The sequence below is a fragment of the Festucalex cinctus genome, chromosome 16 (assembly GCF_051991245.1).
Source record: "Festucalex cinctus isolate MCC-2025b chromosome 16, RoL_Fcin_1.0, whole genome shotgun sequence".
Lineage (NCBI taxonomy): Eukaryota > Metazoa > Chordata > Actinopteri > Syngnathiformes > Syngnathidae > Festucalex > Festucalex cinctus.
In genome coordinates this window covers 7787592-7803711 of record NC_135426.1, presented here as the reverse complement: position 1 = coordinate 7803711, position 16120 = coordinate 7787592, and the positions used below count along the sequence as shown (strand labels likewise).

The window sequence follows — 16120 nt, the reverse complement described above, 5'->3', positions numbered from 1 at the left end:
TTGACCGACGTGTTCTACTTTTTAGTACCTTAACAGATTTCATCTTCCTCCCGAGCATCTTCTCCATCTCCTCCGCAAACTTCTTGACTAGCTCCTCTCCATCCACCTCCTCAATTTTCAGCACGCCCTCTACATCCTTATATTTCTTCAAGCACACATACCAGTAGGTTATGAACAGTAAGGTGAAAAATAAGATGATAGAATGAGTAGAGTGCAGCTGGCAGATGGTGAGCGCCAGGCCTGCCAGGGATTCTACAAGATGTGCAATGCACCAGCCAATTTAATTAACACACATGTGGACCTAAACGCAAGCAAAGAAATGATTTTCTGGGTCTCTGGAGTAAATTTGCACAACTGCACGCTGCACTAAAATGAACTTCAACCGTCAATAATATAAACATCTTACACAAGTTATTTATTTATTCGCGTTTAGTTGTAACTTGTCTGCTGCTTTGAAAAAAATAAAATAAATATATATATATATATATATATATATATATATATATATATATATATATATATATATATATATATATATATATATATATATATATAACAATTGTACAACAAGATTCCATGTACGTATTGTATTTAAAAAGTTAAAAACAACTGAACTATACTTGGGCAGTGATTCTTTCACATAACACTAGAGGGAGCTCACATACCACTAGTGGTGTTCGGACTACACTTTCAGAATTGGAAGAAATTGTCTTACTTTTTGAAGCAATTCCGATCCGGAGTATTTGGTGGAGAGGGACGCTATCTCTTTGCTGAATGACTCGGCCCACTTCTGCACACTGGACACACAAAGAAAATGTTCAGAAAAAAAGTGTCACATGTACTTTTGATTGCGGCTCTTTTCTTGGATCTGAAAGTTGTGGTGGAAAGAGTGGAAGGGACAGCATTTAAAGGTTGTGGCCTCTTGTGTCTGAGGTCATGCTGCACCCACAGATTAAAAGAGATTACCATTGAAGGTGACAGTCAACAGTCAGGTCGCTGACGTATTTGCTGCTCAGTCATGTTTTTTTTGTTTTTTTTCATGACTAACAAATCCTGCGCGTGAAGACCAGACAGGATGCGACAGATGGTTGGGTCAATGGGGAGTCGCCGTGCACGCTGCTAAGGTTTGTCACCTCTTGGTCCGCTGGCGTCATTTTGTGATGATATTTTTATTCCCAAATTAAGAATCATTCATGCATATGGATTCATCAGAAATGTGAGAATGAATGAGCCAATAATGGGAGCAGAAGTTGAAAGGGGATCATAATATGGTATTTGTGAGGGTGAATAAATGAGCAAAAAATATTTGAAACATTTAGCAGTATGATACAGTTTAATTTTACACCACAGTGACCAATATACTGTGTAGTATATGCTCCAGGTGGTTCATTATGTGCAATGATGTGCGCATAGTCATCGTGGGATCCATACAAAACCATGAAAATGTCAACAAAATAAATCAAATAGTGAGTTGGTTTGCACTGCAAATGTACTCACATCTCTGGTGAGATCTTCATCTGGCCGTCGACCATCAGCCACAGTGAGCTACACAGGATAATCCACGGGAGCATCGTAAGCCTCGTTCGCCATGGCCCATTTCTCTGCCGCTGTCCAGCATCGCTGGCGTTCGCGTCCATTTCTGGGAATTTCCAGTCAGATTGTAAATTTTTATTTGAGGTCACTATTATTGGAGAGCCCTGCATATCCGACTAACGAATAAATACAATCATATTTCTTGGCAGGCAAGAAGTAAAAACTATTCCTCTAAAACTTTGTATGATAAATACATTTGATCTTCTTCGTAGCATCAGGGAGTGAAGAAATACTTTATTTTCAACTTGCCTTCAAGAAGTCCTCTACAAAACAACCTGGATCCGAAACATCAGTTCTGCTCAAGTCTGGAGAGCCAGAACAGGCGCGATGAACACAAAACAATCCGCAGTGTGACACGGAGAGGGCCGCCAAAGTTCCCAAACCTGCTCTGGAGCTGCATCCATGACATCATCACCTAAAAAAATAAAAAGTCCACATGAATGATGGTGAGGTCACATCTTCACACGGCCAGTCGCAGCATTCAAACCGCCTCAACCTCATCTCCTGCTCTTGCCATCATTCCATCACTCCGTTGCCTGCTCTTTCCCAGGGAAGACTCCAATTTGTGTTCACTGCTCTTTTTTTTTTTGCTTTTTTTTTTTTTAACCCCACATCCTGATGGGTCCAAAAATCACTGAGCGGAAAGATGAAAACAGTCTGGGATGGAGTGATGGATGGAGGGAAGCCTGTTGGGACTTCCTCTCTCTCTTGCTCCTCACGACCAGTTTATACCATAATCCAGACAGGATTAAACCCCTCCTCCCTACATCCATGCCTCTTTTTCTTCTCCCTGTGTTAACACTCTCATTTCTTTGAACAACTGTCTTCCCGCCTTCAATTCCATATAATTCCCTGACTTAGTGTTAGCTATTCATGATTAAAATAAACAGAGGAGATAATGGCATGGTATATTTTATGGCTACTGCGGATCAGTAGTACATAGGTTTTAAGAGTTTGGCATCATGTACTTGGTGGAGGTTTGACTGATACAAACCTAAAATGTAATCAAACAGGGACGCCTAGTGACCTCATCTAGTACTGCAGCGTGAATGTGCCCACAGTGATTCAAACACAATCTCAGATTTAAAAGTGTAGTGGCATAAACTAGTTTCATTGATGAATTTGGTAAGGTTAAGTAACGTATAAATAAATCGAGATTTTTTTTTTAACCATGTAAAAAAAATAATAATAATCCCTAAATTACTGGTGTTTGTCTTTTGCTGAAACTTACTGGTCCGTTACCGTTTGAGTAACTATTATGATCAGAGTATTTTCTTCTGACTACTTCGTTTTTCTAGGAAAACAGTCCAATCCAAACAAGTCAATCTTTAAAGTGCAAAATGAATACATTTTAGTGGCGAGTATTGCACACAGAGACGCGACTACAACACACTGCAGCGCACAAAGCAAGTAATGCAGCCCTAAGTGCAGAGGGGTTGGATTAATAATGTCGTGTACCACAAATAACACTTAAGAGACTGTGCGCACGCGCACACCAACAGCTGTGGCGTATTTCTCCTTCACTGACCCAAATCTCTCAAAGTGATGAACTCTTCCCTGTTTTAGACAAAAAAATAATTAAAGCTTTTAGCAATATTCCCAATAACATAAAAACAAATAAATAAATTCCCCCAAATGCAGCATTTTTAAATTCATATTTTATATAATGTAATGAATTAATTTGAATTATATAATTATCATGATATATCGATTTACGTTTAACAATTTTAATTTTACATAAACATTTCAATTCATATTAATCAATGAATTTGCTGATTGGTAGAGCATGGTCATGTGACTCAATGACGTCACCCAGGATCCACTGATCCGGTCCAACGACCATTGTCGACCAATGTATTTCACCTTCCGCTTTTCGACTCGACTCGCATTAAGACTTTACCGTTGAGCGACATCTCAGACGGTACTATTTCCTCTCATCCTTAAAAACAAAAGCAAAAACAAAAAACACTCGTTACACGGTTTGTTCTGTAAACGCGCTTCAAGTTGCAGTTACGATCGGAGACGTACGGTTGTTTGGTTCGCATGTTTGGTCGCTAGCTGTTGCGTTCACTGTTCAGGTAAGTTGTATGACACTTTGAGCTCATTACTGAACGGGGGAGTGTTGTAAGCCTTGTGCTAATATGTGCTAATTCCATCTTTTTTAAAACGTTGCATTTGGTAATGCCACACGCTAGTACATTTCTATTTATAGACTTCACCTTAACACGATAGTGTTTGCACAGGAATGACAGCGCATGTGATTTAGGCTATTTATAAACGCAAATAGATTTGTTCATTGCGGAGTGTGTCGAGTCTACGCGTTTGCTTTTTGTTGTGGCCACTTCGGGCCAGAATGGCAGCCCGCACTACACACACATTTGTTTTGGTTCTCAACCACAGGCCTCCATTGTTGTTGCAGCGTCAGTGAAAGGCTCACAAACACACACTGAGTAGTGAACGCACCAGCAGTGAAAGAGGATGCCCTGCATCAAATTGAATGGACCATCTATCCTCTCCGTCAATGTTGGAAAACACTTAAGACATCTTTACGTCCAATTGTCCTCGAAGTAAACATGGACGGAGAAGTGGCATGCACTTCCTGCTTTCCTAACATCCTGCTTCGCTGCAACTTTCATTCGTTTTGAACACAATGCGCTTGAAGCTCACGATGACGCCACACTATACCTCGCATGCAAACTACATGCAGTAACAATGCACTTCTGTTCTCAACCTTTCCTCTGTGGTTTAACTGGTGGACAACTTTTAACCTACTACTTTGAAGTTTGTTTAAGATAAATAGTTTAACAGTGAGTTTGTATCCTTGCCAGATGTGGAGGTGAGCCCATGGAAAAGCCATCATCTTCAGACAGAGGAGCACCGGAGGAAGAAGACTTAGTAGAGGCAAGACCAACTGCGCCACCATGTGTCAAACATGAGGATGACGATGTTTATTTATGTCGGCAGGATGGTGTTGGGCTGAGAGGGGCCGAGGGAGGAGAAGCGGGTCCTCATCCAGGAGTCTCAAGGAGGAGCAGCTCCTCCCGTTCTTCCCGCAAGAGCTTCCGGCTGGACTACCGCCTAGAGGTCATCAATAGTTCACATATTGTTAAATGGCTAGTGAGCCAATGTCAAAATAAGTTTTTGGTTTTTTTTTTTGTAGGAGGAGGTGACAAAGTCCTGTCGAGATAAACATGGCCGCTTCACTAACCCATGGTCCACGTGGCGGTTCCCCTCCTACTCCACGCTGCTTCGCTTCTTTTTGCTGGACAAGAATCACAGCAACGTCCCTACTACTAAAGAGGTACCACATGCCTAGTCAGCACTTCCTGTTTGAGAAAACTCCTTCATGGTTGATGTCTTACGCCTCCTTTCAGGCTCTTGACAGTGAGCTACCGGTAGTGGAGCCATACTTTGTCCACAACCCAGACCTCTCCCCCTCCGGTCCGGGTCTCAGGGTCACCTGGCTCGGGCACGCCTCCGTTCTAGTGGAAATGGACGGGTTGAACATCCTGACAGATCCCATTTTCAGCCAGAGGGCATCGCCCGTCCAGTTTGTTGGCCCCAAACGATACAGAGGGCCCCCTTGTAGCGTGCAACAGGTATGCAAACTAGCAACTTTTCTTTTTTTTTTTTAGTGACTAGCGTCTGTGGGCTTCTTTTCAACTGATTTTGGTTCTGCAGTTGCCCCGGATTGACGCTGTGGTCATCAGTCATTCCCACTATGATCACCTTGATGCCGGAACAGTGGCCAGCCTCAACGTGCGCTTTGGAGCCGAGTTACGCTGGTACGTGTGAGGTGTTGGCGCGCCATCTTCTTTATTTAATCCTTACACTAATTCATTTTAGATTATTATGTAATTATTTGAACCTGTTCTATTGAACTATTTTGCAATTGTACCTGTCTGTGTTCATTTTAGTTTTTAGTTAGTTTTTTTTTAATTTAACAGTTAATTTTCTGTTTTTAGATTATGTAATTATTTGAACCTGTTCTATTTAACTGTTTTGCATTTATACCTGTCTGTGTTCATTTGAGTTTTTCGTTAGTTTTTTGTTTTGTTTTTTTTCGATTTTTTTTTTTAACAGTTAATTCAGCTGTTTTTAGATTATGTAATTATTTGAACCTGTTCTATTTAAGTATTTTTGCATTAGTACCTGTCTGTGTTCATTTGAGTTTTTCGTGTTTTTTTTTTTAATCTGTTAATTTAATTGTTTTTAGATTATTATGTAATTATCTGAACCTGTTCTATTTTCCGTAACTTTTTTGTAATTGTACCTGTCTGTGTTAATTTTAATTTTTAGTTAGTTTTTTTTTTTTTTTAAGTTTTAATTTTTTTTATCAGTTAATTTAGCTGTTTTTAGATTATGTAATTATTTGAACCTGTTCTATTTAACTATTTTGCATTTTTACATGGCAATTTTAGTTTTTTTTTGTTAGTTTTTTTTTTTTTTTAGATTTTTAAAAAATTGTAATTGTACCTCTCTGTGTTAATTTTTAGTTCGTTTTTTTTTTTTAAGTTTTATTTTTTTGTATCAGTTAATTTAGCTGTTTTTAGAATATCATGTAATTATTCGAACCTGTTCTATTTAACTTTTTTAGTATTTGTACCAGTCTGTGTTAATTTGAATTTTTAATTTATTTTTCTTTTTTTTGAATTTATAAGTTAATTTAGCTGTTTTTAGATTATTATGTAATTATTTGAACATGCTCTATTTAACTTTTTTGTATTTGTACGTCTGTTAATTTTAATTTCTAGTTAGGTTTTTTTGGGGGGGGGGTTTTTTTAGTTTTAATTTTTTTATCAGTTAATTTAATTGTTTTTAGATTATGTAATTATTTGAACCTGTTCTATGGAACTATTTTATTTTATTTTACCTGTCAATTTTAGTTTTTATTTTATTTTATTTATTTATTTTTAGAATTTTTAAAAATCTGTTAATTTAGCTGTTTTTAGATTATTATGTAATTATTTGAACCTGTTCTATTTAACTTTTTTTTTGTATTTGTACATGTATGTTAATTTTAATTTTTAGTTAGTATTTTTTTTTATTTTATTTTTTTAAGTTTCCCTAATATCACTGTTAGCGATGCTGACAGTCAAAATGTAGTTGTTGACCCGCAGGTTCGTGCCTCTGGGCTTGATGGACTGGCTGGCCAAAGCGGGCTGTGAGAACGTGATGGAGCTGGACTGGTGGGACGAGAACTGCGTCCCATCCCACGACGACATCACCTTTGTGTGCACGCCATCTCAGCACTGGAGCAAACGAAACGCAGTGGACGACAACAAGGTTCTTTGCTTATCTTTTCTTCTGATTTTTACCTGATGTCTTCAATAATCGTGACCCCCCGCCACCTTTCAGTCATTATGGGCCAGCTGGACTGTTTTAGGTCCAGACCACCGCTTCTTCTTTGCCGGCGACACCGGCTACTGCTCGGTATTTAAGGAGATCGGGCGCCGTTTTGGGCCCTTTGACCTCGCGGCGATCCCCATCGGAGCGTACCTGCCAAGGTCATCGCCTCTCTACTCGCACCTCCAGCATGTTCAGACTTGTTCAATCCGTTCATACCCTTTTGCAGGGACGTGATGAAAGGGCAGCACGTGGATCCGGACGAGGCAGTTCAGATTCATATGGACCTTCAGGCCAAACACTCGCTGGCTATCCACTGGGGAACCTTTGCCCTGGCATATGAGGTAATCGAAAACGGTGGTTTCAGAGTGTTGGTTGTCAAGAGTATTTGTGCACTCAATGGAAAAGGTGGAGAAGAACTCAGAAAAGGCACCAAGCAAACCTGCTCTGACGCCACTTGTGTGTCCACGCAGCACTACCTGGAGCCGCCGCGTCGTCTCCACGAAGCTCTGGAGCAGAACGGGTTGAAACCGGAATCCTTCTTCACCCTGAAGCACGGAGAGTCTCGTCTCCTGACGTCACATGACACAGATGTGTTTCGCTGATCCCTTGACTGGCATTTAGTGGCATCAACAATAGCAAAAACCATATTGCTGTATGTAAGAAAAGTTAAAAAAAAGAAAAGAAAATGTTGTAGCCTGGACATGACATACATATATGTCAACTTGAAAGCTAATAGCAGAAGCTGAGCTGGTTTCAGCTTCACATGAATGTTTTCATCATTCCTGCTTCTTCCAATTTTTTGCAGCCATTTTAGAATGCACAAATGGTGTGACATTACGCTACAGTTTTACCATGATTGATTGTACTTGGATTTGAATGTAGTTTTCATGCTTGAGAGTCAACAATTTAGAGGCGTATGTAAAATAAACTGCTTGAATTGAGTTCTATTTGTTGTCTGAATGGGGAGCTTTGCAAGTATAGAAATGGCCACTATGTGGTAGTGTAGTGCAGCTTTTGACCTGAAAAAAAAGATGTTGACCACAATGAAATAAATACTTATGACTTTAATTAGACTAAAGCAGCCAGGTGTTGTCATCCACTAATTGGCATTTGACAATTCAATTACCATGAATCAGCAAGTAATCCAAAATGCAAATTGATGGGCGACATGCAGTTTAGTTTTCATTAAATGAGCATGATTGCATGATTAAGAACATAGTTCCCAAAAAGAGTGGCTACTGCTAGTTAAGTCCTCCTTGTAAATAATCCAAAAAGGTGTCCCGAGGTCACCTGTCAGGCCACACTCTGTCTGCTGCAGCTGCATGTTGCACCTCCAGAATGAGCTTGCGAGAAGCCCAGAAATATGCCGTCGGGCTCGGAGTCGTGTGCGCTCATCTCCGGACTGATTGATCGGCTGGGAGCTGAGCTGATGTCCTGGGCCACAACTCCGGGAGAGTTGGACACATGAGACCTCGGCCCCTCTGCGTTCTGGCTTGAGGAACCTGTACACAGGACTGGATTAGTCGGTAAAATATTGCAGATGAGACACGAGTGTCATCCTACCCAAGTGGTCAGCGCTCGACTCTGCCACGGAGGCGCTCTCCTCCACGCACAACGTCATATCGGACACAGAGTGGCGCCTGATACCTCCGCCGCCTCCCACGGAGGAATCGGCGTCGTACTCCACCACGGGGCTCAGTGTGGGAACGTTGTAGCTCTTAGAACGTACCACCGGGTTTTTGACCGCGGGGAGGTTGCCCAGTTTGGAGCGATGTAGAGGTTTCTCTGACGAGGAAAAATAAATCGACTTAATGGCGTTTTTCTTTTTTTTAAGGTGTCCTCAATGTCAACCACACACCCAACAGACAGGAGGAACAGTGCTGACTGGACGAACCATCTTGGGAATATAACCCGTGGGTGCCTAGGTAAGGAGAGACCACCTTCTGGATGAGACACTCCAGACGCAAATAGTCATTTGTGGCACCTTTGGACTCGTGGACACCCTGCATCAAAACACACAAAATGTTAACCAATGTGTACGTTTTTTGTTTTTGTTTTTTTTGTATTCTTGAACACCCATACTCTTTTTATTTCATTTTTTTTGTACTGCATGTTGTCTTGGCTCCCAAGAGGCAAAGCGACACAAAGCTAGCCTTCACAAGTGGCGAAGGTCGAGTCGGTGGGGCCGTGCGTCAAAGCCACATGAGAGCAGAAAACCACATGAACGACACAACAGACACACAAGTGGCGTCACGCTGTCTCAACAAGGGGGAATAACTTGCAGATGAAAGAATCTGAAAGCTGCTTGTCTGTTTCCACTTTTCGCTGCTTCCACTAGTGAGTACAAATGTGGGGAATAAATGCAGTTTCTCACATAAACTAACCTAAAGTTTTCACACCTAACGTCTCAAGTTTTCATTGCTAGGCCTGAATGACTGAAAAATAATCTGATTGTGATTTTTTTTCCTTTCGATTCAATATGTGGTAGGACTGTGCAATTAATTGAAATTCAATTACAGTTTCAATTATTACACTCCACAATTACAAAATCAACATAATCGTGAAAAAAAATGTTTACATTTAGAATTTTGCACCATTTTGAAATTTAAAATAATTTAATAAATTTCCTTTCATCCTAAAGGAACTTGAATAATTATAGTGTTTCCAAGAATTTTATTTATCTTAATTAGTTTTTATTGTTTTTACGTTTAAGCAAAAAAAAGAAATGATCGTCCGACGGCACAGTGCACGTGCTGCACTCCAACTTCAAGTTTTTTCCAAACTAAATAAATCATTATATATTATTATAAATTCTGTTTGGTCCAAAAGGAACTTATGTAATATAGCGTTTCTATTTTTTTTAATTGGTCTCAATATTTTTAAATGTGTAAACATTGTCTTGTTTTGTACCAAAAAATAAATGATCGTCCTACTGCACAGTGCACAAGCTGCACTCCAACAAGTTTTTGCCAACATAAATAAATAAATCAATTAATACATAAATAAATATTATATTATAAATTCTGCTTCATCCAAAAGGAAACATAATTATAGTGTTTATTTTTTTTAATTGGTCTTAATATATTTTAATGCTTAAACATTTTATTGTTTTGTACCAGAAAATAAATAATCAAATTGAATAATCGTCATTTCAATTATTTTCAAAATAATTGTGATTACTGCGATTGGCTGGCAACCAGTTCAAGGTGTACCCCGCCTACTGCCCGAAGCCAGCTGGATTAGGCTCCAGCACCCCCCCACGACCCTCGTGAGGAGCAAGTGGTTAAGAAAATGGATGGATGGATGGATGGATGGATGGATGGATGGATGGATGGATAATTGTGATTATTATTTTTCCCTAATCGAGCAGCCCTTATTATTAGGTTAATTTTTCAAGGTCCTCTTCCCATGTATTTTTTTCAAATAAAATTGCAGCGCTTGCGATTTGAAAATTGCATCCTACTACAGTATGATGTCGATTTGTATTGGATTCCGGCAACTGTATATTTCTGTAAAACTGTACTGTTTGCTCAAACGGACTCAGAGGTCATGGGAAGACGGCCGCGTTCACGCCGAGATAACTTCCTGTGAGACCGCTCTTTCGCCACAGATTGTGTTTGTCCAGCGTGTGTGTGTGTGTGTGTGTGTAGGGGTGCGTGTGGGGGTGTGTGTGTGCATGTGAGTGAGCGTTGACCTGAAGAATGAGCAGCATCTGTATTATGGAGGGCGGCACTCGGGCTCGGGGCCGCGACAGAGCTTCATCCAACTTCAGGTTGAGGGTGATGATATTCCGGAAGTGCAGCAGCGCCAGTTGACGTACCGATGGCTCCTTTCCCTAAAAATGCACACAAGCAATGGGGTATAAAAAGTCCACACATCCCTGTTCAAATGCTCAGTTGGGGGTATCAATAAAGAAAAAAAAAATCTTTTTGAGAAGAGAAATGATGTGGTGCCACCATTTTAAGGCTGCTTTTCCTCAGTTAGAACTGGGGACTTAGTCAAGGTGGGGGGAATGACAAACATTTCAAATACTAGACAGTGATGCCACAAAGTGGTAAAAGTCTGGAAAAGCCGACTATAACAGCTTTAATAACACTTTATTTGGGGTTAATTAGAGGAGGCATTTAAAGTAGTGACAGGTTTGCTGTGACTCTTAACATTTAGTTTGAATGTGATTGGTCAATTCAAAACAAAGGCACATCCTGATTTATAAGACGGTCTGGAAATTATTTTGCTTGGTCCTGTTTTTTTAAATTCCAAAAACATGCCATTTTGAACAGGGGTGTGTAGACTTTTTATACGCCCTGTACAAGTTGAATAAAGTAAAAAACATAAGGAAATGTGAAGTGCAGTGGTTGTGTTGTCCCACCTGCACTGGGCAGAAGATGGCCTGCAGCATAGACAGAACGTCGCAGAAGAAGAAGTCCCAAGTGTCAGCCAGAGAGTCCAATAACTTCTGACCTGTCACAACAAACCAACCAAGGTCAGTGAAGCCATCGCTTCCCGTGCGTGCGTGTTCAATGCGCTTCGAAGAAAGGTGACACATTCACCACAACAAAGACAACTATACAAGGGACGCAAAGGTGCATCGTGTTCTCACAGCTCAAGCATTAACTTGACATCGGGGAGTTGAGTCAATTATTACTTTCCCCCCATTGCGCCTGACTGCTATTCGGTGATTGTAATAAAGCAAGTTAATGAAAAACTTTAGTCAATTACTTACTTTATTGAAGGAGCTGGGTGAGTTTGGATGCCGGTCGGGTTGATGTTTTACCTTCATAAAAGCGAATCTTGTCTCGCAGTATGACCATGCCTTTGGTTAGCAGCTGATTTTGAAGATACTCTGTGAAGAAGGAGCCGAGCTCTGTCTTTAGCAGCTGTCTGTAAAAGTCGATGGATATTAGTGTTCATTTCGTTAACAAAAACTAAACAAAAATAATTCCGTCAGCACACATTTTTTTACCAGACAAAAACTAGACTAGACTAAAACCCTCATTAATAAACAATAAGTGGGACTAAATCAGTATGCATTTTCGTCGACTAATAAAGACGAGACGAGCATGAACTTCACTTAATAAAAACTGGACGAAAATCTATGGATATTTTGGTTCATGAACAAAAAACGAGACGAAAATTATATGTTTTTGTAAAATCTTGTCTCTGCTAATCTGTCACTGTGACACTGACACACCCCCTTTCAAATGTGCAGCTAGAAAGTGTAAAATGCAACAAACACATGGGACAGACAGGAGGTGGATTCAAGGTGAATGGTTAAAAAAAAAAAAAAGTAAAATATAGTTATAATGCAACATTAATGGCTATAAATTCCAACAATAATGCAAATCCAACCGCTAACTAATGCCGGTTAACTTACTAGCTTATAGCATGGGGCCATAGTAGCCACTTGTTGATATCCTGGAATTGTGTGTCAAGTTGTTTTTCATCAAAAAGATGAGAGAACATTTCATGTGAAATAGTTTTAGATCCAAAATGTTCAACATTATGTGCTGACAAAAAAATATACAGGGGTAAAATGTTTGTCTTCCTGACTAAAACTAGACTAACGTTTGTGTTGACTAAAACTCAACAAATAAAATTATGTTTTATTGGACTAAAATAAGGACTAAAATGCTAGATTTATAATTGAATAAAAATGGAATAAATAAAAACAGGATGAAGTTGACTAAATAAAACCTAACAAGCGTGATTGACACTGGATTAAAACAGATCAAATTTAAAAATGGCGAATAAAATGAGCACTAATGTGCATACACGTGCAATAATATGGGCATTTTTCACGTGTGCGTGTGGTAATCAGTGCCGAGCAGGCTGCACTGTTTGAACAGCAGCAGGTTCAGGAAATGACGAGCTCAAAAGCCGCAGCAACGACTAAGTGCTCATCACTGACAACAACTATTACGGTGTCAGACAGTGTACACAAAAGGACCCCAATACAATAAAAAAAATAAATAAATAAAAAACAGCACACCTGACGCCTTCGTTCAGACTGAAGAGCTCATTTTCACCCAAATCTTTCTTCTGGAACACTGAGATGACTGCATTGTGAATGCTGAGGAGACCAAATGAAGAACAAATAGGCTTTGTGTATATAGCCACGTAGTTGTTTTTGCTAAATCAGGCTCACTTATCTTAAGTTATAAACGCTGGATTGACAATAAAAGAGTATAGAAGAAAAGAGAGGAACGATGAGAAAAAGAGCCAGAGGGGACGAAGAGAAGAAGAATGCGCTGATGTTCTGCTTCATTCCTGTTTCTTTTCATGTCATTGTACAATGGCAGCACACAAAACAGCTTTTTCCTTGCGATGCGCTCCAGGCAATCAAAGCAAGACTACAACAAAAAAAAAAAAAAGTGAGAGAGATCAAGTTCAAGAAGCAGAGTGCCAATTCCGACCTGTTCCAGGTGGCGTTGGCGCCCGCTCTTCTCTGCTGGGTCCCTTTGTCCCTGCTGCACTCATCCACCAGTGGCACCTTCTCCGCTCCTCCTGATGGCGTCTTGGCATGCGAGAGGTCCGTCAAGCTGGAGGAGGAGCCGCTGGCCAGCTTCAACCTGTTGTGGAGACTCCTCGAGATCCAGAAAGGAGGAAAAGGGACAAATAGATGATAGGTATGGACAGTATATAAAATGAGGCTTGAAACCTTATTTTTCCCACCCTCATTCTTCAGCCTTCTCTCCATGCACTCATAGCACAACAACAAGGCACTCTCAAGCAGCCACGCCAGTCCAAAGCCTCGGCCTATATCCTGGTTATCAAGTCGGACTGTTAATAAAAAAAAAAAAAAAAAAAAAAAATCTTCTACATTACACGCAAGCACTCATACCAGACAACGAGGCACTCTAAAATAGTCCACATGCTTCCTGTCAAGTCAGTCATAGCCGGTGTGTCACTGGACCCCATTACTAAGTGTAAAAAAAAAAAAAAAAAAAAAGTCAGCAATTATTTTAAAACATATATGACACATTTAAAAAAAAAAAAAAATCTCTGAATTCACTTTGAAAGAGTTTTTTTTATGTGTTTATTATTGTATGTAGAAGATGGGAGAATCTCTCCTCTCTCGCCACTTTCCCTTTAACAGGCGGTCGCGGTCGGCGGCCATGTGAGCTTTTGTGCGGACCTGACAAAGGAAGCCTTTGAGGTTCAAGTCCAGCCAAGTTGTAGGGAAGAATTTCAAAGTGACACAAGCGTCCTCCTTTTAGCCGCTCTGTCTGTTTGGTGAAGCAAGCTATGTTGGATAATAACACGCAACCGGAATGGTCATCACTCTACTGATGGCACATTTGTGACATCACGTTAGCTCAACCTTAAAGTTGGAAGCGCTTTCAAAAGAGGGAACTTGTTCACTAATTAGTAAACAAAAGAGGATGATGGGGATTTTTTCATGAATGAGAACACCAATGAGGTCATTTAGGAATGTGTGTGTCTGTGTGTGTGCAAACAAGGACAAAACGAGAAGGTCCCCAATGAGGCATGTGGCCCTACTGGAGTGGAGTGTGAGAATTGGATTTGTTTGACCGTTGACAAACAACCATCCAAAAGCATACCTAGGGACAAAAAACAAAAACAAAAAAAAAAAAAAACCTAGGGACAATTCTGAGCGCCCAATTAACCTGCCATGCATGTCTTTGGAATGTGGGAGGAGACCAGAGGGCCCAGAGAAGACCCACGCAGGCACGGGGAGAACATGCAAACTCCACCCAGGAAGGCCGGAGCCTGGACTCGAACCCAAGTCCTCAGAACTGGGAGGAAGACGTGCTAACCAGTCTTCCACAGTGCCGCCCTATGTTGAATGTAATTTTGGGAATTTTTGGAATGGGAAACAGTTACCAAAGTGCCCTGATTGAGCTGAACAAAGGAAATTTGAACATTTAGGAATTTTAATGCAAGAAGCGTGGGATTTTATTATTATTCTTACAGGAATAATAGAACAGTATGTCTGCAAATATTGCAGCACCGTACAGTCAATAACAAAAAAGACAGAAAGGCATGGGAATGTCCTCTTTTCTGTATGTGTATCACTACGACTATCTAATATTAATATTTGATCATGGTGTAGTAAGTATTGCAGGATGATACAGTGAACATGGTTAGGTGAATGGAATGAGGCTACCCCTGGCAGGAAAATTTAGCACGCCTCTATGTCTCCATCATCTTGTTTTTTCTGAAAATTAGATCAAGAAAATGTCTTCAAATGCCACTTGATAGTTGTAACGTGAGTTTCCCCAGGCTGGCCAAGTCAGCATGTCTGTGTACCTCTCTATGAAGAAATGTTACCATAGTTCTTACCTCCTTAACGAGCCCTCACGTTCCATGTTTCAGTCTGCAGCGTCTCAGTGACGGCAAACACACCGAGGGTGACAGGTCAGCATCTGAACACATAAATACAAACTATGTGAGCTGACAACTAACGGCTAGCACAGAAGAAAGGCACAGCTGAATAAATTAATAAGGACAAGATGCTACCATTAAATAGTTGTTTTTTCCCCCATATTTGTTTTTTGTAATTCTCACAGAGAGGACTCAATGTGCTTTACATGGTTAAAATGAGAAATAACACCACAATAATACATGTATGATAACCAGCTTCCCCTTGAAAAACAAAAAAAAACAAAACAACTTTTATGGACTATGTACGTGCTAATAAGAGCATAAAAGCTAAGTACAAACTACATCACCTGCACGTTTAATTAAAAGGAATTTCACGAGACAAGAACATTCTTTGAATACATAATCCTGTTGTCAACGTTTTTTAACGACGCACTTACTTTCCCCAGTCGTCTTTCGCTTATTATCTGTGTTGTTTTTTTTAATCCGCAAATGACGTTTAATTGGCGAAAAGTGATAACCGTCGCGAGGAGGTTGCTTCCATCAAAAAAGTACATTCGCCAACGTGAGCGCGTGCGTGACACGGGGGAGGAGGAGGAGTAGGATTGGTGTCTTGAGCGCGCGCGTGCCAGTGAGAGGAAGCCGGAAGAGAGGATGGTTGCCGTGGAAACGTGTTGTGGGCGTGGTTTGGCTTGAAGCACTGGCCGGACATGGTGGGTTCAATGTACTTGTAAAAGTGAGGCAAAATGAGGGGAAATAAGGAGCATTCTGTACATAAAAGCAGCGCAGCGTATATAGGTGAAATTCAGATGTATTAGTGACCGCTTAATAGTAG

At 40.3% G+C, this 16120-nt stretch overlaps 3 protein-coding genes across 13 annotated transcripts in view; 1 reads left to right on the top strand and 2 right to left on the bottom strand.

Moving 5' to 3' along the window:
• Positions 1-2303, bottom strand: part of cacna2d4a (calcium channel, voltage-dependent, alpha 2/delta subunit 4a) — a 69375-nt gene extending 67072 nt beyond the window's left edge. Inside the window, exons 1-6 of one of the 3 annotated variants that reach the window (XM_077499041.1) lie at positions 2090-2303; positions 1977-2008; positions 1843-1898; positions 1498-1639; positions 716-797; positions 29-145 (exon numbers count right to left, since the gene is read on the bottom strand). In XM_077499041.1, coding sequence (XP_077355167.1) covers positions 29-145; positions 716-797; positions 1498-1637 — 339 coding nt within the window. In that variant the 5' untranslated portion in view covers positions 1638-1639; positions 1843-1898; positions 1977-2008; positions 2090-2303. Of the gene's footprint in view, positions 1-28; positions 146-715; positions 798-1497; positions 1640-1842 lie in introns of all 3 variants that reach the window. The other 2 variants (XM_077499040.1, XM_077499042.1) reach the window with 2 other exon arrangements.
• A 1088-nt stretch (positions 2304-3391) lies between these two features.
• On the top strand, positions 3392-7883 carry napepld (N-acyl phosphatidylethanolamine phospholipase D). Of its 4 annotated transcripts, XM_077499045.1 has the most exons (11): positions 3420-3671; positions 3994-4160; positions 4422-4494; positions 4558-4677; positions 4754-4894; positions 4968-5192; positions 5275-5378; positions 6714-6879; positions 6952-7100; positions 7169-7283; positions 7413-7883. In XM_077499045.1, the coding sequence occupies exons 2-11, from the start codon at positions 4072-4074 to the stop codon at positions 7542-7544; spliced, it is 1314 nt and encodes a 437-aa protein (XP_077355171.1). In that variant the 5' UTR covers positions 3420-3671; positions 3994-4071; the 3' UTR covers positions 7545-7883. The 4 variants fall into 4 exon arrangements, with proteins under 4 accessions (XP_077355173.1, XP_077355171.1, XP_077355172.1 ...); XM_077499047.1 differs by lacking the exon at positions 3994-4160 and having other exon boundaries at positions 3392-3514; XM_077499046.1 differs by lacking the exon at positions 3994-4160.
• Positions 7884-7991: 108 nt separating this feature from the next.
• prr5b (proline rich 5b (renal)) lies at positions 7992-15902 on the bottom strand. 6 transcript variants are annotated; one of them, XM_077501180.1, is made up of 10 exons: positions 15726-15902; positions 15247-15329; positions 13356-13526; positions 12932-13012; positions 11717-11823; positions 11312-11403; positions 10637-10777; positions 8801-8945; positions 8506-8727; positions 7992-8444 (listed from the first exon to the last, which is right to left on the bottom strand). In XM_077501180.1, exons 2-10 carry the CDS (start codon positions 15270-15272, stop codon positions 8236-8238), a joined length of 1194 nt encoding a protein of 397 aa, XP_077357306.1. In that variant the 5' UTR covers positions 15273-15329; positions 15726-15902; the 3' UTR covers positions 7992-8235. The 6 variants fall into 6 exon arrangements, with proteins under 6 accessions (XP_077357306.1, XP_077357308.1, XP_077357304.1 ...); XM_077501182.1 differs by having other exon boundaries at positions 13356-13523; XM_077501178.1 differs by having other exon boundaries at positions 13356-13536; positions 15248-15329.
• Between the last annotated feature and the right edge of the window lie 218 nt (positions 15903-16120).